General features: G+C 44.0%; 1 protein-coding gene across 4 annotated transcripts in view; it reads left to right on the forward strand.

The window, feature by feature from the left end:
* Positions 1–2476: 2476 nt before the first annotated feature.
* YLPM1 (YLP motif containing 1) overlaps positions 2477–22985 on the forward strand; it is a 36439-nt gene continuing 15930 nt past the window's right edge. For 2 of the 4 annotated variants that reach the window (XM_038137908.1, XM_038137909.1), the window contains exons 1-8: positions 2479–3539; positions 8639–8875; positions 9777–9971; positions 11139–11881; positions 14031–16346; positions 18716–18821; positions 21390–21633; positions 22784–22876. In XM_038137908.1, coding sequence (XP_037993836.1) covers positions 2511–3539; positions 8639–8875; positions 9777–9971; positions 11139–11881; positions 14031–16346; positions 18716–18821; positions 21390–21633; positions 22784–22876 — 4963 coding nt within the window. In that variant the 5' untranslated portion in view covers positions 2479–2510. Of the gene's footprint in view, positions 3540–8638; positions 8876–9776; positions 9972–11138; positions 11882–14030; positions 16347–18715; positions 18822–21152; positions 21634–22783; positions 22877–22985 lie in introns of all 4 variants that reach the window. The other 2 variants (XM_038137907.1, XR_005257068.1) reach the window with 2 other exon arrangements.

Here is a 22985-nt window from a genome sequence, read left to right on the forward strand (position 1 = left end):
TCTTTTCTGTTCTTGGCTAGCTGGCAGCCCAGTCCTTTTGCTTACATTTAGAGTGATGCAGGGCAGGATTGGGTTGGGACAAGTCTTTTGCTCCTGTTTGTTTGGATCCTATGCACCTCATAGCCTTATCACTTTTGTTATGTATCCAGGGACAAGAAGGAAAGTGTCTAATGGGCAAAGGTATTAATGTGGGCTGGGAGCACAGTCGTTGTGGAGGAATAAGAACAATGGTTGCAGATAAAGAGTCTTCCAGAGACCTGCAGAATTTGCTGCAGGGAAGGAAGAAGTGGTCAGGGAGGGAGGGAAAAGAAATTAAACCACATGAAGAAATGTAGGGGGAAAAGTATTTCAAAGCCATAACTTGGCATTCTCATATCTCCTCCATTGTTCCTTCATTTTTAGCAAAATAATTTCTCTTGCAATCTCTGCTGTGTGATGAGAAGAGGGTCACCAGGAACCAACATGCCAAAGCACACTTCCTGACCAAAATGCTGGATCTGTAGTACAGGAGAAGACTGAAAAATTATATTCTTGGTAAAATTAAGAAAATTTCCAAACCTTAAGAGCTTTATCCTGTAGTCCCTTACACTGGTTTGGCTGCAGAGGTGGCCACAAAGGCCAACAGCATCCTTGCCTGTATCAGAAATAGTTTGGCCAGCAGGACTAGGGAAGCGATCCTCCCCCTGTGCTTGGTGCTGGTGAGGCTGCACCTTGAGTCCTGTGTTCAGTTCTGGGTCCCTCGTTACGAGACAGGACACTGAGGTGCTGGAGCATGTCCAGAGAAGGGCAGTGGAGCTGGGGAAGGGCCTGGAGCACAAGTCTGATGAGAAGCAACTGAGGGAGCGGGCGTTTAGTCTGGAGAAAAGAAGGCTCAGGGGAGACCTTATCGCTCCCTACAGCTACCAAAAAGGAAGGTATAGCCAGGGGGGCGTCAGTCTCTTCTCCCAGATAACAGGTGACAGGATGAGAAGAAACGGCCTCGAGTTGTGAGGCATGAGGTGAACTTAACAGGGTTGCTTTTTTGGTAAGATTGGGTAAAGCCAGTGTATCTTGTCTGGTGGGAGTCAACTGTACTGCAACCCAAACTAGATTTGAATATTGAAAAAACATCTGTCAAGTTATTTGGAAGTTACATTTTGGCTTCCGCAATGTGGGCTGGAAAGCAATTGCCCTGAAAGTGTTTAGGTACACATACTCCCTCATAAGGGAAGTAACAAGTCTCTTGACAATATTGAGTAACCACAACGAACAGCAACAATAGTAGGAGAGACCTGCCTGCAGGAAATAACTGTTAGTAAACTGATCACAAGAGAACTCATGTAGAGTGAATAGATCAGGAGGATAAATTAAATGTTGTTTGCAACAGGAATTCCCTAGAATGGAAGGACAGGGTTTCAAAAGCTAAGTGAGTAAACTGGCCCATAGAACTCAGGTATATAAATGCTAAGTACAGTATAATGAACAGTAGATGCTAAAAATACAAATGCTCTCTGAAAGTCATATTCACTGCAAGAGAAATCTAAACAGACCATCCTATATAGAAAAGGATCAATAATTGCCTCTAAATGAAAAGGGATACTAAAGAATAAAAAAGGCAATTCTATAAGTATTAAATTAGGATAGTTTTCTTAAAGATTTGCATCTCAGTTGAATTTAGTCAAATATTTTCTTCAGGTTCATCCACCTCCTCTGTGGATTTCCTGAAATTTAGCAACAAATGAACATGAAGTCTAGCTTTTCCACCAGAGAGGATAAAGCTTCTTCTCTACCTAACAATGTGACTTTCTTGATATTTCTCCTGACTGAAAAGTCTTAGGACCTTTCCTCCACACCACACCTGCCTTTCTCACTGGCCAGGGATCCGTGATGCAACAGGCATGAACTAGAGATTGAAGATGACAGAAATCGCTCAGGCTTCCTGTGCGTGTAGAGGAGAGGGAGCGGAGGCTCCGCCGTGTGCTGTCCTGCCGGCCCGCAGCCGCCGGCCCTCAGTGCCCCGCTGCCACAATTCACACACACACGCGCGCCTGTGCCCTGCCACAGGAGTGCAGCGCTTGCACAAGTCATTGCTAACTGCACGCGGAACATGTTTGTACCCGGGCTGGAGCATTTCTATCGTGCTTCAGCGCGGGTAACCGGGGGCACCGACGCCGCCGCCCCAGGGACACCACGGCCCTCGGGAGCGCCGGGCCCGCTATGCACAGCCTAGCTTGCGGAGGGCCTGGCGGCACCCTACACATAACGGAAGCCCCGGCGGCGGGCCCGCAGCGGCTCCCGTGTGCCGCCAGCCCCCGTGCCGTGTCCTGCCCCGGCGAGGGGCCGCGGTGTGTCGCTCCGGGCCCGCCGCCGGCCCCGGCCCCGCGCTGCTGTCCGCTAGGCGGCGCTGCCACGCGCCGGGCGGGGCGCTCTGGCGCGGCTCTCACGCTCGACTGCCCGGCGGGGGCGGGGCCTCCCGCGCAGGCGCCGCGCGCCGCCCGCCGCCGCGGCCTGTGTCCGCTCCGCGCTCCGCCATGTACCCGGCCTGGGGCTTGTACGGGGCGGCCGGGCACTACCCGCCGCCCCCGACCTCCATCCCGCCCCCGCCGCTGCCCATCCCTCCCCCCAGCGTGCCGCCTCCCGCCGTTCCGCCGATGCCGCTTCCCAGCTACCCGCCGCCGGGGCCCGCGCCCCCCGCCGCCGCGCCGCCGCCCGCCGGTTCCTCGGGGTTCCTGAGCCTGCAGGAGCAGCACCTGGCCCAGCTACAGCAGCTCCAGCAGATGCACCAGAAGCAGCTGCAGTCCGTGCTCTTGGGTCCCCCGCCGCCGCCGGGCCCGCCCCCGCCGGGGCTGCCGCCGCCGCCGCTGCCCGGCTCCTTCACCGACTGGCAGCAGCAGCCGCCGGTGCCGCCGGTGCCGCCGCCGGTTCGCGGCTATCAGAAGCAGTACGCCCACCGTGAGCCGCCGCCTCGCAAGCCGCCCCCCGCGGCCCGGGACCGCGATGGGCAGGAGCCGCCGGGCGGGCACGGCGACTGGGGCGAGCCGGTGCCCGCCGAGCCGGTGCCCATGGACATGGAGCTGTCGTCGCCGCCGCAGTCTCCGCAGCCCGGCGCCCAGCCCTACCTGCCCCCCGCCCAGCCCTACCTGCCGCCGCCCCAGACAGAGCCTTACCTGCCTCCCGCCCAGCCGCCCCCGGCGCAGTCCCCGCCGCTCCAGCCCTACCTGCCCCGGGCGCAGCCCTCCCAGCCGCCCCCCTCCTTCTCCGAGCCCCCGCCCTCCTACCTGGAGCCCCCTACGGCCACCGCCTCCCAGCCCTACCTGCCGCCTCCTGCCCAGGGCTACATGGCGCACCCCCAGCCCTACCTGCTCTCCTCCCAGGCCTCTCCTTCCCAGCCCGCCCTGGCCCCCTCCATCCCTCCCCCGGTCAAGCCATCGCAGGCTCATTTCCCCCCGCCCCAGACGGCCTTGCCCCCGCCCGCCGCTGCCCAGCCGGAGGTCGCGCAAGGTGCCGCCAAGGAGGGCGGTGGCACGGAGCAGCCGGACCCCTCCACCATGACTCCCCAGGTAAGGCCGCCCGGCTGGCATCGGTGGCGATGAGCCGCTGGGTACTGGCTGTTGCGAAGGTGCCCGAGTAAGGGCAGTTAATAAACACACCATATTTGCATCGTTTTGGAAGGATTTGGACGCAGTCCGTGGAAGTGTGGCAATGGCACAGCTCAACCTTCATAAAGGCTGATTTATCTAGTCGTGTTGGTAGGGATGTAACAAATTGTCATTTCTCGAGAAAAATTGTTTAGGGAAAAATGTAAATCCTGGCTGTCTTTAATATTCTTGAGCGTGCTTTGGTGTCTGGAGAATGTATTCCAAAGTACAGCACGTGGGTGACCCGCCCCTAACCTCTGCGGGCTTTGTTTGGCCAGTTGTGAGATGCAGAAGTCTATTTCCTTGTTGCACGTTGCAGGATGTCACTTGCTTTTAAGGGGTTGAGTTGCAGTTGTGTGCCTGATCAGTGTAGAACTGTGACTACTTCAGTCTTCTCACACACGGTTAACGCTGCAGAAATGTTTCTGTTGCAGTACGTACTTGCCCTCTACTTAGACTTAATCCACATTTTGTGCTACACGTGCTTGATCTTCCAGTATAAAATTGCATGGGGCATTGGAGGGAAATGTTCTGAAATTGAAGTGAAAAATGTTACAGCTATGTGATTTTTATGTGTACACTATGGCCAAAATGCTGCAAATTGTTTGTGTACTTCACTTCGAAGCTAAATGAGAGCAGTTCCAGTGAACTTGCTGGGACCATTCATCAGCATGGTCAGGGACAGTCCAGGCTTGAGGTTCAGCATGCACAGCAAGGCACGTGTGTTGAGGCCCTCAGCTGTGTACATGGGTCAGGCAGATTCACCGAGGCTCTTGCATGGGTTTAGAGTTATCTTATTGGCATCCACCTGCAAGAACAAAATTGAACTGCATACTTTGAAATTTCTTTATTTAAATCTTTTTTTTTTTTTTTGGTAAATTGATCTTAGGGTTCTGATTTTAAGCTAGGTTTGCAAAAATCCTATTGTGTCATATTGAAGTCACTGACACTTTAAATTTACTGATTGCTGGGACATGCCGTTTTTACATTTGTACCATATAACTAATTACTGCCTGGCAAAGTAGTGCTTTCAGTTCGTTTCACTTAATTTTGTGAAGGTTTTGGACAGTACTAATTGATCTTTTACAGTGATAACAACAAGACTTATTTTTTTTAATGACAAAACCAAAACCTCAAAAAGTCATGTCTAGTGAGTGGTGTTAAGTTGGTATTGAGTCAGCTTGTTGACTTCTTTCAATGATAAAATATTGATAAAATATCTCCAGAAGAGTTGCAAATAATGCTTTATTGTGGTGTGCACATGAAAGCAGCAGAATACTGCTGAAGTTTACATTGTCTGGTTTATGAGTGTTTGTATAAACAGCTTCTATCTTGAGTAGTTTGTTTGCTCTTGTTCACAGTTCAGTGTTAATTCAAAAGGAAATGTGGTGTTTTCCTGGTCATATCTTTGTTATAACAGATTGATACGATTTTGGTATCTTAGGCTGTAAAATGAGACAGGATTTGGAGTAACAAGTTTTTACACTCTAAGGAATAGGAAAAGCTAAGTGTAGTGATGGTTTCATGCCTTTTAGTAATCTGAAAAGCCAAGTGAAGAAACAGTGTAATTTGTCATTTGTAGTATCCTACGAAGCCGTTGTTTAAACTGGCAATTGGAAGCAATTATTTCTGTTTCTCATCCCACAGTAACAGTAGCTGCAGACAAATATATCAGTGTTTTTCTCTTAACTCAGAAGATATTACACAACTTGCCGTGAGTTGGTGTTTTATTATTTTCCTTTCCAGTCTAAGATACTGTTCTTTGCCTTGACAGTATTGTGAGTTTAGTGTAGTTTCTTCCATGGGTATATAGTTGGATTAAATTGCTGGATTCTTGTCAAATCCAGTTAAAATAACTGTGGTATTTCCTTAATGTTCCATCTGATACTTGGGTAATGTGTGCTGCTATTTGTTTACCTTAACACAGACTGGGTAAGGTTGGAAGCGACCTCAGGGAGTCATCTGGTTCAACCTCCTTACTCAAGGAGGTTCATCCCAGAGCACCTGGCACAGGGTTGTGTATTCCAAACAGTTCTTGAATATCTTCAGTGAGAGAGACTCCAAAGTCTCTCTGGGCAATCTGTTATAGTGCTCAGTCCCCTGCATGGTAAAAAAGTTATTTCTCATATTTGGGTGGAACTTCCTCTACATCAGTTTCTGCCCATTGCCCCCTTCCTTGTTCCTTGGCATCACCAAGAAGAGCCTGGATCCTTCCTCTTGGCACCCTCCCTTCAGATACTTTGAGTATTGACGAGGTCCCCTCTCAGCTGTCTTCTCATTTCTCGAGTCCCAGCTCCCTCAGCCTGTTCTTATTAGAGAGAGATGCTCCACTCCCTTGGCATCTTCATTGTCCTCCACTGGACCTGTTTTAGGAGCTCCAAGTCTCTCTTGTACTGAGGAGCCTGGAACTGGACACAACACTCCAGGTGTGGCCTCACCAGGGCTGAGTAGAAGGGCAGGATCACCTCCCTCAACCTGCTGGCAATACTCTTCCTACTCCAAGGATGCATGGGTACATCTGTACCCATAAATATGCATTTATCTACATCTATTAAAGCTAGTTCAGCTTTAGCACCTCACCATTTAGCAAGCTGGTGCACTCTTTAAACAGCCCCTTTGTTTTACAGAGGGTGCTAAACCATTATTTTGCAGTTTTCACCTGGAAAGGACATAGTGTCCTCCAAAATAGGTATTAAGTTATGGCCTAGGGTCACCTATATTAGCTTCGGAGTGGTCTTTTGGTGTGGACTTCACATTAACGTGTTTGGTAGTGTGTCCTGTGGCCAGGAGCTGATAGTGCTGGTTCAGCGTTCCTGTAAAATGCAACAGGCCTAGTCTCTGGGGCAGGAAAAGATCTGTGTTGATGCTCATGTTTTCCTTGGGCTAAAGGATTATGATTGGACTTGAAAAATGACAAGTCCAGTTGGATGACAAGTCATTGTGAGGAGGCGAGTACTCAATAACTGAATTCTTCATTATAAAAAATTTTCTACACTAGCACTTCTCTTTTGTTACGACTAAGCTGTAAAGTTCTACTTTCTGCTTTTCTTATACTTTGCAGATAGCACAGTAATAGATGTCACTGACTGATCTGCTGAAAATAATAGGTAATTCTATTACCATAGCTCTGGAAAGCCCGTGTCATATTATGAGTTGTAGCCCTCTGTCTGGTTGGTGGAATGAGAAGGAAACAAGATGGATCTGTGGAGACAACAATTTTCTGGCAGTATAACGTGTGCTCACCCATCATATGGCAAATCACCTTATAGGGAGTGTCTTTTAGATGGATAATTGAATCAGGTTTTGTATAGCTGGGAAAGTGTGCTGCTCCCTTGAGTTGCACTTATTTCAGCATGTTGTTGAAGCTTTCTGACAGTCTGTGCTGCAGTGTGAATGCCTATCTTCCACCCAAAGTTATGGAACTCTTCTGAGATATATTCTTCTTAAAAAGATTCATGGCAGGAATAATTGCATGATCAATTTAAAGTCTGTGAAGCATAGTGTCTCATTTCATTTACCTCATTTCTAAGTTACAGAAGTATTTTTTTTTTAAAACACAGCTTCATATTTGTGTTTCCTACCAAGAGAAAACATAATTTCTGATCTGAGCATGAGGTAGGTTTCTAGCAGGAAGTTAATTTTCTAAACCTGGTTAAGATTTGGCAGATTCACTTTTGAGAAATCTCATCAGACAGCACTTACTGCTTTGATGTTGTTTGATGTTGTCACACTTTTATTTTAAAGTGCCTGCATCTTTTAGATTCTTTCCTGTTCCTGACTGGGCTTTATATAGGTGTTTTTTCTTAACTGTGCATGCTTGGATAGAAAGGGTAAACAGAAGGTATGAAGGATGGAGATCAGTCACAGATTCTCAGAGGTAATGGAATTGAGAGCACAAGAATGGTTGGGCTAGGTAAGACCAAAAATTAGAGTATTTTATCATTCTGTCTTTGATAGTAACTAAAAGCAGATGTTAAGAGAACAACTTAAAAATCAAGGGTATAGCAATACTTTCCTAGGATACAGGAGCTGCCTTAGCTGCAAATGGCGTATTTATTTTCAAAACATGTAGATCTTTCTGAGCTATGTCTTGAATCCACAAAATTTTAGCCCTTGGAGATGTGTCTAGTAGGGACTCTGGTGGCACAAGACCATGTCAGGGGAAGAGTAGCCTCCCACAGATGTCTTGCTATTAATTTGATGCCTGATATTTCTCATACTGGAAGAGATACAGAGCTGTTAGTTCTTATTCAGGCCTCTTTAAGATACTGCTACTTAAGTGTTGAGATACTTGATCTCTAGTCTTTTGTTCTTTATGGAAGTGGCAGCTTGCTTCTTGAAGCTTCTGTCATCTGCCTTGAGTACTCTTAATTCTACCCTGAAATATTTAAAACTGAAAGCTTATTATTTCCTAAATGGATCATTTTTTGAGGTTCAACCATATCTGCTTCCCTCTTCAGCTGTTGAATGAATCAGGATTAATGAGAATTCAGATTATATATAATCTTCACTGTATACTGGTTCTGATTCTTTTAGTTTCCATAGCTTTGTTCAAACATCTTCACCACAATTTCTTAACTGCCATTTTCAGTCTACTTGATGTTTGTGTTCTCTGTTCATCCTCTTCATCTCTTCTGTACATTTCCTTCTTTTTCTCTTTACTGTAGTTCTTAGTTATAAAAAGCTCTAAAGCCAATAAACATGGTACTTATAGGATGTCTGTAGTAATTTTGCTTATTACTGCCTGTGCTCCCGATTTTTGTTAGTATTGTTTGCTATAGTTACAGAATAATAAGCTTGTTGGGGTAAAAAGTAAATTCTGTTGTGGGTTCTGTGCATCACATAATGGTGTATGAATTTTGATTTAATCTTCTGACATCCATTGTAATACTGTTGCTGAAGAAGTGAGTTTTTCCTCAAAACAGTTTTTAAAACTTTTCCACAGTATGATTCTAGTGACTATCATTATTGATTTTCTATTGTTTTTCTTGTGAAACTTAGAAAATCTCCATCTATTACAGGAACAGCAGCAATACTGGTACCAGCAGCACCTGCTTAGCCTGCAGCAAAGGGCAAAAGCCCATGCTCAGGGACAGCAGCAGATGAAAAGTCCAATAGTGAAGGATGAGCAGAGAGCAAAGTCTGAAGAAGAGAAAATGAGTGCTTCAACTCAGCAGTCTGAACCTCCTCCTCTTAATGAATCCCTGCCTCCAGCATCCAAAGAAGACGAGTCTTCTCTTACATCCACTGAAACTCAGGTAGGCTTTGTAAAGTGATGCCACTCCATTTGTGTCCTAGACGAGCCAAAACCCCAGGAACATTAATGCCATCGAATTCTTTTGTATACTTTGTAACAATCACAGAATGTTGTGAAGCAGTCTTAAAAAAATTTGCTAAAGCTGCACCAATTAGAAAATACACTTCTTGTATGTAAAATCACATATTCACCCACACGTGCACCATGCAAGTCTGAGCTGACTCCCTGCACCATTCACAGTGTTGTCTGTGAGAACACCTCATGATATCAAAGTGCAAAACCAGGCAGGTACTCAGTGGTTGAGGAATGCTATATTTAAGACACTATTTCTTAATTTCTGTCTGGCACTTCGTGAAGTCTGACTCCCCTTCTCTGTGTTAGAGCTAGTCTGAAAGCCAGGAATTTTGCACAGAGGTTTTTTCATCAGCCTGCTCAGTAACAGTTACTGTATAATAGAGAGAGGTCATGATTGATGTTTGAGCAGTATGTGCTCCACTTTAACTTACAGCATGAAGGTTCCTACGAAGTGGCAGAAATAATGTGCTTGGAGTTACTTTACCTCATCATGAAAAACCAGTTTCTCATTACATTTGCTGTGAGCGACAGATAACAGATTTTCATTAATCTCTTTCCTGTAGGTAGTTTCTTTATGTATGAATAACTTGATTGCCATCAGCCTAAGCTTTAGATAAGACTGTTCACATTAAGAAAATATGTGTTCACATTCAGAAAAGGTGGGATAAAAATCAGCCTTCCAGAAGCTGTGCGTGGCTGGAACACTGAAATAGAGTGATAAAGTCAGGAGCAGTGAGAAAGCTCCTGTAAAATGTGTAGTGACCAAGTGTATTTTTTTCTGACAGAAGCAACTTTCCTTTGTTTATAGTATTTACCTTTTTCTGTAGCTCAATATTGAACCTCCTGATGACCCTGAGGAGGATTTGAGATTGCAGCAATTGCAAGCAGCAGCAGCTCAGTGGCAGCAGCACCCCCATCAGCGAGTTGGGTTCCAGTATCAGAGAATAATGCAGAAGCACGCTCAGCTGCAACAGATAGTACAGCAGTATCAACAGATCATGCAGCAGCCTCCACACTTAGAGGTGAGACACTAAGGAGGTGGTGTTTGATATACATCCTGGGTGATCCAGCACTCATAGTCTTCTGAAAAATACATAGTTGAATAATTTGTAATGGTTGGCTCATTTGTCTAGCTACTTTTTCTGCTTGGGTAGAAGTTTATATCCATTTTCCCTACTGTCACTCAACTTCAGAATGAAAAAAAGCATTGACAGATGGTGATTAAGCTTCAGTAGGATGAGAAATACAATATTTTACACTTTTTGTAAGGTATTTTTGGATGTACCTAGTTCATACAGGAGCAAAGCTGAAACAATATTGAATTTGCTCAGCTTTGAATGTTTTGCCACTGGAGAAACAATTCAGAAAGGTCAGGTAAACAGATGATTGTACAAAATAATTTGGAAGCTGCTCTTTTTTACAAAACTAAATACATACAATGATGAATGTAGATGCCAAAAATAGACAGTAAATGTTATTTTAAAAATTAGTATCTCACATGATTTTTAACTCAAGTAATCAGTTGAAACCAGTATTGTATCCTTAAAGCTTTTAAGTAGAAGTTGATTATTGTATTAGAGAGTTGAGTGAACTCTTACTGGGTTGGTTCTGTTTGTACATTAAGCATTTCTTTGTAGGTTGGGCTGTCTGCGTTTGGTTTTGTTTTTTTTTTTAATTTATTTGGATAAACCTTAAAAATCTCTGGCAAAATCAAGCCTGATATCCTTGCATAATGAAAGACAGAACTTGAAAAAGCTTCATCTGTGCAAATAAGATCTAGCAAAGTCTTAAAGAAAACTAATTGCAGGCTCCTGAGGCAATTCTGAGCAGGTTAATGGCAAAAATTGAAATCTTGAGAAATAGTCACATAATGTATATATGTGAAGATTGATTTGAGCTTTAGCCATTGCTAGGATGCAGTAATAATACAGTTTATACAGATTATTGGTTTCTTCAGCTGTCCTGTTGAAGTCTTTTATACATAGATATATAGTCATAAAATATATAAATTTTCACAATGTCTTTAGATATCACGGTTAGTGTTTGCTTTTGTTTTGGTGTAGTTCTTCCTCAGGCTTGTGGCCAAGTCATCAGAAATTGTGATATTACAAATGATACGGAAATACATGACTCTGAGAGTAACTGTCTATCTAAGGTATTTTGAACTTATTCTTGTCATCTCATTGCAGACAATGTCAGTGGACATGCAGCTGAGACATTATGAGGCACAGCAAAAACAGTTCCAGCAGCTTCATAAAGATTGGGAGCGATCCATGAACCAGCAGTGGCAGCATCAGCTTCAAACCTATCCTCACAAAGACCAGCTCCAAGAGTATGAGAAACAGTGGAAAGCATGGGATGAACAGATGAAAGTTACTCAGTCACATCTGCAGGAAAAAGTGACCTCACTCCAAAATCTGAAGAATCAGTATCCTGCAAATGTTTCGCTGCCACCTCCATTTATTCCATATTCTCAAACTGGTCCAGGTGGCATTCCTATTATGCCTCCAACTTTACCTTCAACTACACCTCCACTGGTTCCCCCGCCTCTCTCTTCTGTTTCTCAGTTATCCAATTCCTCTGTCCCTTCAGGATCCAGTTCTCAAAGCAGTCAAGCTACTGAAACACCAAGGCCAGCTCTCCTTCCCACCCCTGGTACCTATGCATCAAAAATAGCTAGTTCAACTAGCTATTCACCTTACCATTCTCAAGTAGGTTCATCCTTTGGCTCATCTGACCACGGAAAATCTCAAGGTCATCTTAATAAACAAACTGTAAATATTTCATCTGATCAACAGTGTGGGGAACTGAAAGGCACTTCTGCAGTGTCTTCATCACACGCGCCTGTTGTGCAGGATAAACCACTGAGGTCAGGTGGATTGCTTCCAGATCCTCCCAGATCAGCACGTTTTGAAGGCCCTAGAGGCCCTAGGTAAGAATGTTTTTGTTGATTTGTACATATTCCAGGCTACAAGATCTTCAGTGATTCATTAAGAAATGAAATATACATCTTTTTCTCAAATATTTTTGAGGTTGTGTGAAGTGTGTATTCAGTGGAGATTTTGTTTTTAATGTATGTACACCGTGCTCTCTGTATTTACATTTTTAAAGCAAGGAAACATAGATGTCTTTCACCTGAGTATAATCTAGTGTAGTTTGCTTTTTTTTTTTGGTTAAGTGCTTGAGGATGCTGCCCCTTTTCATTCACAAAGACACAATGCTCCTTCTTTGAAAATAGGAAAGCTGTTGTAAATATTTTATATGTCTTTGCTGATTTTATACCCGCTATATAATTTAATCCAAGATCTTGGTTTTTGAATGTTTTTCTTTAATACATGATACCAGGGTGCAAAAACGGCATCTGCTCATTAGTTCACAATGGGTTGGTGTGATGTCTGCTGAATCAAAGGGCAGTGGTGTTCTGCTCAATTGTTTCTATCCTTGTGTACTCTGCTAGACTTTACAGTAATATCTTCATGCTTATTTCTCTTCTCTTTGCTTCCTAAGTGATCAATCATGAATAATAATTTGTGAATTGCTAGCAACGTACATGAGTTTTATATAAATGAATCATTCTACCTCCTCGTAGTTTTTAAAAAGTGTTTCTGTTCTGGAGAACAGAAAAATCTGGAGATTTTTTGGATGTACAGTTCTGAACAGACTGTTTCACGACTTGCTGGTGCATGTATTTTATGTGTGTTGGTTTAGAGCTCAGTGATATGCAATGATAGGCACAGGTTGTCTTTTTGGGCTGTCAGCAGACATTTCTGGTTCATGTCCAGCTTCTCATCCACCAGTAATCCCAAGTCCTTCTTGGCTGGGCTGCTCTCGATCCCATCATCGCCTAGCTTGTACTGAGACCAGGGGCTGCCCTGATATGAATGCAAGACCTTGTACTTAGCCACATGAGGTTCCTATGGGCCTACTTCTCAAACTTTTGTAGGCACCTCTGGATGGCATCCTGTCCATCAGGCATGTCACCCACGCCACTCAGCTTGGTGTCCTCTGCAAACTTGCTGAAGGTTCACTCACTGCCACTTTCTATGTCATTGATGAAGATAAAAAACAGTGCCCAGTCACCTGAGGGACACCATTTGTCACTGATCTCTGTCTGGACATTGAGCCATTGTCCCCTATCCTCTAGATGTGACCATCATGCCAGTTCCTCATCCACCAAATAGTCCCATCCATCAAATCTATTGCTCTCCAATTTAGAAAGAAGGATGTTTTGGGGGTGCATGTCAAAGGCCTTAAAAAAGCCCAGACAGATGACGTCCATAGCCCTTCCTTTATCCATTAGTCACTCCATCATAGAAGGCCACTGGGTTGGTCAGGCAGAACTTGCCCTTGAAGCTGTGCTGGTTGTCTCCAATGACATTTCTGTCCTCCACGTGCCTTAGCATAGCTTCTGGGATGATCTTCCCAGGCACAGAGATGAGACTGACAGGTCAGTTTCCAGGGTCCTTCTTTCTACCCTCTTTTAAAATAGGTGCAGTGTTTTCCTTCTCCCAGTCACCAGGTACTTCACTGTCTGTCACCATTTTCCAGATATCATGGAGAGTGGCTTTGCAAGTATGGTAGCAAATTCCCTGAGTATTCTGGGATGTATCTCATCAGGTCCCATGTATCCCAGGTTCTTCAGGTCATTGTGAACCTGATATTCTCTTATCGTGGGAGTGACTTTGCGCCCCTAGTCCCTGTTTTGCAGTCCATCCACTCAGGAGGCATAGGGTTGTCAATGAAGACTAAGGCAAAAAAGTTGTTGAGTATCTGAGTCTTTTCCTCATGCATTTTTACCAGTTTGCCAGTTGTGTTTGTCCAAGGGGTACACTTTCTTTGACCTTTCTTTTCTGGCTGACATACCTATGGAAACCCTTCTTGGAACTCTTTGCATCCCTTGCAAAGTTCAGCTTCAGCCATGCTTTGGCCTTCCTGACTCATCCAGTGATGTACAACTGTGAATCTCAGACACATAAGCAACTTGACTTTAGACATGAGTTCTCTATTTTGTGTGAGATTAATCTTTAGGACTTTAATATGATATGTTCATTTGAAGAAAATTTCTGTTGTGTCATCTGTAGATTTGACGGACCTCGAGGAAGAGGATATGACAAATTTGAAGCCTCAAGACAGAGAGGACCTCGTTTTGACTCCCAGCGCTCAGAAGGATACAGGTCACGTTTTGACCGACAGAATACAGATGGACAGTCTTCAAGTAGATGGGGCTCTATCCCACGAGGACCAGCAGGACAATTTTATACAACAAATGCATCACATGGACACGGTTCCCGACCTAGTGGTCCACGGTGGATGGGGCCCAGGCCTCATTTGGGACAGCAGCAGCAGCAGCAGCAGACACAGGTAGACTCACAGTCAGAAAGCAAAGAACCTTTTACAGACACAGCTGGTGATCAGCAGTCTGCAAGCAGAACTGAGTCTACGCCCGACACACAGAGTGCAGGTCCCATTGAGCCGAATGAGGACCTGACAGATGCTCAACAGGAGCCATCCAAACCTGAAGTCAAAGAACCTAGTTCAGACCCTCCTAAAAAGTGGACGTGGAGTTCGCATGATCCCAACCAGCAAGTAGAAGAGTCCAAGGCATCCACCCCACCTATTCAGAACCAGAATACTGTACCCCCTGCAACAGGAAATCAGGATTTGGATTCACCAGATGGCCAGTTGACTGCTTCAGATAGCACCCAGGGCCTACCTGGACCGGAAGGCAGAGGAAAAGGGCCATTCATGCATGAAGATAGAGGAAAGGGACCAGGAAGCAGAGGAAGGGGCCGTGGCAGAGGACAGGGGGATGGCCGCGGCTGGGGAATGGGCCGTGGCCGGGGAATGGGAAGGATGGATGGTGGCCGGGGAATGGGAAGGATGGACGGTGGCTGGGGAATGGGCAGGATGGATGATGGCCACGGCCGGGGAATGGGCAGGATGGACGATGGCCGTGGTAGAGGATATGTATACAGAGGCAGAGGGCAGGCTAGGCAGGCATCTATCCGTGGCAGGGGAGTGTTCAGGAGAGCAGGCAGCAGGGAGAGGATGCCAGATAGACGGTCAGGCAGCAGGGAGAGGATGCCAGATGGACAGTCAGGCAGCCGAGAGAGGGGGCTGGGTGGACGGTCAGATAGCCATGAGAGGGTATTCTCTAACCGAGACAGAGAGCTACCTGGACGGACAGGCAGCTGGGACAGGGGACGGGCAGGAAGCCGGGAGAGAGGTCCAGTCAGACGGGCCTCTAGCCGGGAGAGAGAGCCCATGCGGCGGGCAGGTAGCCGAGAGAGGGAGCCCATGCGGCGGGCAGGTAGCCGGGAGAGGCTCCCCGTCAGGCGGGCAGGTAGCCGGGAGAGGCTCCCCGTCAGGCGGGCAGGTAGCCGGGAGAGGGACCTGGTCAGGCGGGCAGGTAGCCGGGAGAGGTGTCCCATCAGGAGGGGAGATAGCCATGAGAGGGAAGCAGGAAGATCTGAAACAGGCAATATGGGTAAACCCATTCATCTAGGAGATGACCCTGATAAATTACCTCCGTACCATCGAGATGAAACATTCAGGGGTTCTTGGGGTCGTGAAGATGATACAATGCAGGAGGAATTTCCTTTAGATAGTCAAGATGACCCGTCTTTGGAGCACGAGCAACTGGATGAGTGGGAAAGAGAACAATACTGGAGAGATCACAACTCTGATTATCAGGATGATTCTGTACATGCATATGACAGAGATGACAGGTTGCAATCCCACCATTCACTGCCTCCATTGTCTCCCCTACCACCACTACCTCCTTTATCATCTGATCACGACAGACGAGATTCGTGGTGGGATGACTGGAAAAGGCCAAGAGAAAGGGAACTAGAGAGAGATCTAGATAGAACTGGAAGATCCTCAGATATTTATGATCAAGATTTAGACAAAGAATGGGATAGAGACTGGGACATGAGACCTATGGATGACAGAGAAATGGGGAATCGTGACCTGGATATCCCCCCTCTACCACCATTACCACCCCTTCCACCTCTGGACAGGTATCGTGAAGATAGGTGGAGGGACGATAGGAACAGAGATCATTATGACAGAGATCTCCGAGACAGAGGGGAGCTTAGGATTCGAGAATATCCGGAGAGATATGACACCTGGCAGGAGAAGCAAGACTACCTTCCTGAAAGGACTGACTGGGAGAGGGAACGGTTGTCAGATAGGTGGTATCCAGATGATAGAGAGAGACTGCGGTCTTTGGATGACCACTCAGATTCATCCCTTCCTCCCCCTTCACATTCCTCTGATATGCTGGGAGCGGATTCAAACCTGGACTCTGACCAGTCCTTGGGAGGAGTGATGGTCCTAAGCCAAAGACAGCATGAGATAATTCTGAAGGCTGCCCAGGAGCTCAAAATGCTTCGGTGAGTTGCCTGGTTCTGTGATTTTGAATAGGAATCCCATTCTGTTGGATCCATTTGAATCAACACAGTAATGGCTTCGTTTCTTTTACCTGCAGCATGATAGTAGGAGCGCATGTGGAACAAGTTATTTGGAGTACTTTTACCACAGTTTTTGTAGATGGACTTTTTTTCTTAAATAGATGATTGTCCCTTTCCCTGTGAATGTGGTGCTCCATGTATGTTACTTTCCAGGAAGAGATCTGTCCCATCCTCTGACCAATCTTTTGGTTAGCCTCAAATAAATTTGTGGATAATTGCTTTTCAATATTTTTGGTGGTATCAGATGAGCTTAGTGATAATTGCTTTTTTAGTACTTACCCCTCAAGACCTACATTAATGTGGTTTAAGACCTATTTTTTTTGATATTGCTCACTTTTAAGTTAAAAACATAGGTGGGTTTTTGTTCATTCGTTTGGTTTTTTACAGACCTTCCTCATTTGAAACCCAGTATTGTCAGTGAACAATTTTGTCAAATTCGGTTGATCTTAAATTCTCGGAATCAGCATAAAAGGAGTGATGTAACAATTAGGAAGATATGAATGCAAGGGTTCATCAAGACTGCATTTTTAGAAAGCAGCTGCTAGACTTCCTAAGGCTTTAATAAGTGTTTATTATGAAATCAGTAATAGGAGAGATGGGGCTGTATGAGGCTTTCAACAACCTAATCTAGTGAAAGGAGGGCTGGAACTAGATGATTTTTGAGGTCCCTTCCAAGCCAATCCATTTCATGATAGAGATGTTTTGCACTTTTCTTCAGGCTGTTTTGTTTTCAGGTTTGTAAGATTGCTGAGCACCTGTCCTATACATAAGGTCTTAGATGCATGCCAAAATGCAAGAAAAATATTTTTTTAAAAAGGAATAACTTTTTTTTTAGAAGAACTTAAATTCTGAATAATTTAATAATTTACTGCAATTAGATTAATTCAGTGGTGTTATTAACTGTGAAATCTGTGTTATAAAGTAGTATTTGCTGAAAGTTTGGAGTAACATTATTTTCAGCTTCCTGACCTTCCCGTTGCCTCAGTTGCCCAGCATGTGTTTTGCTGTTTATTTTGACTAGCTGCAAGCCAGTCACTTAGGCTAAGGACCATAGTTTGGGAATCACTACGAGAGAAATTTATTAGGGCTTAAATAATTTAAACATAGTCACTAAAATGTTTTACGTAAAAAGTAGTTACATATGCATCTTTCAAAGCCAGTAAAAAGGGGAAATATAAACATAATACTGATTTTTAATAGAATAGGAGGGTAATCTTCAAATTAGTTACACTGGTACTTCTCATTAGGTTTTTATAGGCAGATGATATAAGTCTGAACAGTAGGAACAACTTTATGGAGATTACTTATTAATTTTGCATGGGGGTTTTTTGAGCCAAGAGCTATACCAGTAGTGTGGTACATAAATATTTTCATCCCCAAAACTAAAGCCTTCATCTGGCTTTGCTTTTATTGTGTGTAAAACAGCATGGTCTCGGCTGCAGACTGTTCTGTATTTGTGATCTAGTGTCGTCCTCAGTTTACTCTTTTGTATTTACAAAACGCTGAGGATTCTTTTCTTTGAGCCAAGTTCCCCTTCTGCTGAACACTGAACAGGTACATTACTGGTTAGGGTGATTTCTGTTGCGTATTGTTACAGAGGGATCCCATTCCTAGTTGTCATTTAGAAACTGCTTCAATACACAGAGTTATTAGCAATTGAAAAACCTAGATTAAAAAATGCTAACAAAAACTGAAGGGAAAGGAAATCATATTCACTATAAGTTTGTAATTCAGTGATTGTAGTACTCACAGCAGAACCCGGTCTCTGCTCTGTAGACTATGTATTGGTTGTATATTAAATAGCATTTTGATATATAAACCAAAGAAGCAAAGGTTAGACTCACTGTTTGGTTTTTTTATATATTGGGATCTCTTGTGCTTTGTTGGCCTCAATCCTGTTACCATGTGGACCAGAGCAAGCAACTGAGAGCACTTAGATACGCATTTCCAAGGGGTTTCTTGCTTGCAGAAGGTGTTGACAGAAGCAAAAAATCCAGCTTTTCTATTTACTGTTAAAAGGGAATGGTTCTGGCAAAGCACAAAAGCATAACTACATGTCTCAGGAAACTTGTGATCAAAAAGCATGCAGCTAATATGCTAAATGCCTCCATGGTTGTGTGGTGTGAAACAGGGATTTCCGAATCACAGCATTGCCCGTGTAAAGCCTGCTGTGTCCTTTTCTTCTTTTGGCTTTGTCTCTGATGCTAGTGTAATATGTGTTCTCACCATGATTTCTTCAATTTTTCATTTAAGCTATAGGCTGATAACACTTTTTTATGATGCATGTGCAGGGAGCAAAAAGAACAGTTACAGAAGTTGAAGGAGTTCAAACCTGACATTTCCACCCAAGACTCTCCAAGGTCACAGAACACAAGCTCAAGGCCAGGTGCCTTTCAGGTAAATTCATCTTACACTGAGAACATGTTGGTAGTAATTACTATTTATGTATGTTGAACCAGTTCTACACGTTGATGGTCAAATTTCTCTGTGGAATGTGTCCCCAGTAATCCTTACAACCTTAGCTATCTTCTGTTGAGGCAAAACAACTTCTTAGTTTCTTTAAATTTTCCAAAGCATTTTCTACTCAGTCAGTCTGTTGCAGTAGACCTCTCATTAGGGGTGGAAATGAGACAAGACGCAGACTCTCATTTAACAATGTGAAAAGGGTCCCAGTTTATTCTTCTTCACAGCTTAGCCATCCTGACTCCGACTGTAGCAAACTCCTGCTGTTGGCTTCTCTGACAGACTCACTGCTGGCTATTTCCTGCTGGAATAGGACTGCAAGTATTTCCTTGCTGCCTCTGACTGCAGGCTTTTACGTAGCTCAGCTATGACTGCAGGCTCTAACTCTATCAGACCCACACTGACCTCGCAGCAGATCTTTCGCAGCAGCAACTCTCTTCCTTGTTTTGTTCTTCGTTGGGTCTCTCTGGATCATTCCTTCTTCTTCAGGGCTCCTCTGCCTCCTCAAGGTTCACTTCCTCAAGGCTCTCCCTGACTGGCCAACCCATCCCTTCTATCATACTTATCTTTATTAGTCAGAGCCCATTAAGGGCAAGGCTGTTCTTCTTTGGTAATTAGTTCAACTGTGACTTATCGGGGCAAGGTCACTTGTAATCCCTTCTTCTACACCTACAAGTCCACCATGTCTTCTGAGTATGACCCATCAGGGATGGTTGCACATAAAACAGTCTAGATTGCTGTGCGATAATGTGCAAAAAGAGGTGAGCTCTCCCAAAACAGGGATGTAAGGTTCACAAGAAGACCCTCGTTTTCCTTAAGTTCTTTCAATTTGCACTGCTTTTCCTACTTCAGGAGCTATCTCCTCTTTGAAGTTGGAAAAATTTGATGATACATTCATCAGAAATTGAGATACTTCAATGTAGCATGGGCATTAGCCTTCTGTTTGCTGTTTGTATTGGGAATTTTTATTACCTTCTAGAATATCATGAAGTGCATGGAAACACATGTTTGTGTACCTCCATCCCGTTGTGATGCAACTACTCCTCTACTGCTTAATTTCCTGTGCAGTTCTGGGAACTCTTCTCAGATGCTTATATTTGGGATTTTTGATAATTCAGAAATCAACTGAACTTCTGCAGTCATGCTAACTCAGATTTATAAATCCTTTCCAGAATGAGTAAACAGTTTCATTAAATGTGTATTGGAGGGAGATATCTGAGTTGATGCACCGTCTTTGTTCTTCATCGCATCTTAACCCCAAAGTTACTCGCACCAATAAATTTAGCCATAAGGTCTTTTGGGTCTGACATTTAGCCAGACCAACCTTTTTTTGTCCCTTCGTCCAGAGAAGTGTTAAGCAATGATTGAGGCACTGCAAGTTGGTTTTTTTTGCTTAGGTGACCTCTTCCTTGTTTACAGTGTCTGTAAAGTAAAATAACAGATCTGGTTTGCTACCAAGAACTGCAGGTATGTTGATGCCTTTAGGAAGTTACTTTACTCTGTTTGGATATTTTGGATCTCAGTCTACTTCACTCGTCTGCTTAGAGGTTTTCAAACAACTTTTGTCTTCCTTGGAATTCCTGCCTCCAGATATTTCTGCTGTGACTTTGAGTTGTTATTACAGAGCTCAGCTTTCTATCTACAGCCATCCTACAATTCTTGTTGTATGTTGCTGATAAGGCTGCCTGTAACTTGGCATCTGCTCTGATGCTGGAAAGTCTTGTAATGTGTGGGGTTTCTTGTGGTTGTTTGGTTCATGACAGATTTGGTTTGGTTTGGTTTTCAACTAGGCAAGACCTTCCGATTTCTTATGTTCTTTTGATATTGATTTTATTAAGGTTTTTCCAGGTATTTCTGCTCTCTGAATTTTTCCAGTGGTTTCCACAAAGAAACTGGCCTTACCAATCCTTTTGCATCTCACCAAGCTGCCCTACTTTCAGATTTTCAGCCTTCACACAGACAGCAGGAATCTTTGCAGACAGCAGGAGTCTTTGGAAATAAACAGTAGACACTTTTGAACTGAGATAGGCCTACTGGAGCTAAAATTGGTAAGGTTATTTTGAAGAAAATCAGTAGTGTTTAAGCCTTCACATAGTGAGCAAACACAAAATAAAATCAGTTTTTAAAAATAGTCCTCCTACCTGTAGCACCTTGATGGAGGTACTAGAAAATGTGTATGAATTGACTACCAATTGCCATTGCACGTACTGAGGAGGAGAGAAGGTTAGTTTACAGATCTACATTAAAAGTGCTTTCTGCATCTAGGTCTCTTCTCAGCTATCTTCAGAGGCAACAGTAGAAGCCCAAGCTATTAAACCTTCTCCTGCTGTTATTATAAAGCCTCCCGTGTTGTTCAGACAGTCCACCCCTGTGACAAGACCAAGTGCCCCAATGGCAAGGCCTACTACACCTATGACAAGGCCACACGCTCCAGTTTCTACTCCAACTACAACCCCAAGTCATGGTCAGTCTTTAAAACCATCACCTTCTGCTGTGGAACAGGAACGCTGGGATGAGGACTCTTTCCATGGACTGTGGGACACCAATGAGGATAAAGGTGCCAATATGGAGTACGAGTTGTGTAAGCAGGAGTCCATGATGCCTCCACCTGTCTCCTCGCCTGTGAAAGTTCCTGCCGTCCACACCTCCATTCCATCAGCTGTACCAGTGTCCCTTTCTCCCGTTATTCCAGCCGTTCCTAAAGCACCCATCATTCAGCAAACGGTGGATTATGGCCACGGGCGAGGTGGGTATTGCAGTGCATTTGATGTGTATCAAAGAGCTAATTAGTCCTCCTGACTGTTTTTTCTTTAAAGGAGTGTGCCATGCAAAGTGTGGCAGTTGACGTGTAGGCTTGTGTGCGTTAATGATGTAATGCCAATCAGTGTAGTTATAAGGAGTCTCTAACCAGTTACGACTCTGAGTTTAGTGTTTTTCTTGATGCTTTTAGAAAGAGCTATTTCGTGTTGGTGAACAGCATATATTCCATGGTTACTGTTCCATGAATGGTGTATAGCCATGAGTGCTTCTAATAAATACAAAATGATGTGCTCTATTTGGGTTGATAGTATTTCTTCCCCTTAATCCCTTTGTAGGCGAGTATGGCAATAACTAGGCTAGAAGGTACTTCGGATGGTTAGAGTTCTTAGGTGTGACTTAGTGATTTAAAACACAATGTGGCTGTTTGCATTATTTATATACTGCATAATGGGTGTGAGGTACCCTCTAGCCAGAGGGGGAGACAGAGTCTGGTTCTGAAGGCCATGCACCCTATACAGTTGTTTAACACATAAGTAAGTGAGGGCTCTGCTTTTTACTATTGAGCTTACCAAAGCTAAAATTCAACACTAGTTTGTAATAGAATTGATCTCCTTCCTTTAACAGGAGTGAAATCATGTCATAAGGAAGTTTTCAAATTGTGTGTTGTCATTTAAAGACTTTTTTCTCTCTCTAAAGTACCATAACAAGACTGGAAGCCATATCTGTTCCATTAAGTAGATGTTTTACTAAAAGCTGTTTGAAAAAATGTCATTGTTGTGAGACTTTCAGTTACTATTCTTGACAGTACAGTAACTCTGTGAGTTATTAAAACTTACCAAGCATTTTAATGTTTATAATTTGCTGACACTGCATGCTACCTGAACTCACCTGAAAAGGCAGAAGTCCCATTGTTAAGATGGAGTGGTTTGCATACACACACACAGACCCACTTCATCCTTTAAAAACCACGGTGCTGTTTATTTATGTAAAGCTCTTTTTGCATTATCCATTAACAGAAGTTATGGTAGTTTGTTCTTGTCACTTTTAATGCCTTTGACTGTTTACTTTTCATGAAGAGGACAGAAAATACAAGACGTGTTATAAAACCTTAGGATTTTTTGTTTATTTTCAACCAGATATAACCACGAGTAAAGTGGAACAGATTCCATATGGGGAGAGGGTAACCCTTCGTCCAGAACCTCTACCAGACAGGCAAACATTTCAAAAAGGTAGGAGGTGCTTGGCTAGCTTTCAAAGAGTTAGTTAGCTCTTAAGAAAAGTTGTAAGATGCTAAAAGCTTGTTCAAACTAAATAACTCTTGTTTAAGCTACAACCACT

The sequence above is a fragment of the Motacilla alba genome, chromosome 5 (genome assembly GCF_015832195.1).
Source record: "Motacilla alba alba isolate MOTALB_02 chromosome 5, Motacilla_alba_V1.0_pri, whole genome shotgun sequence".
NCBI lineage: Eukaryota > Metazoa > Chordata > Aves > Passeriformes > Motacillidae > Motacilla > Motacilla alba.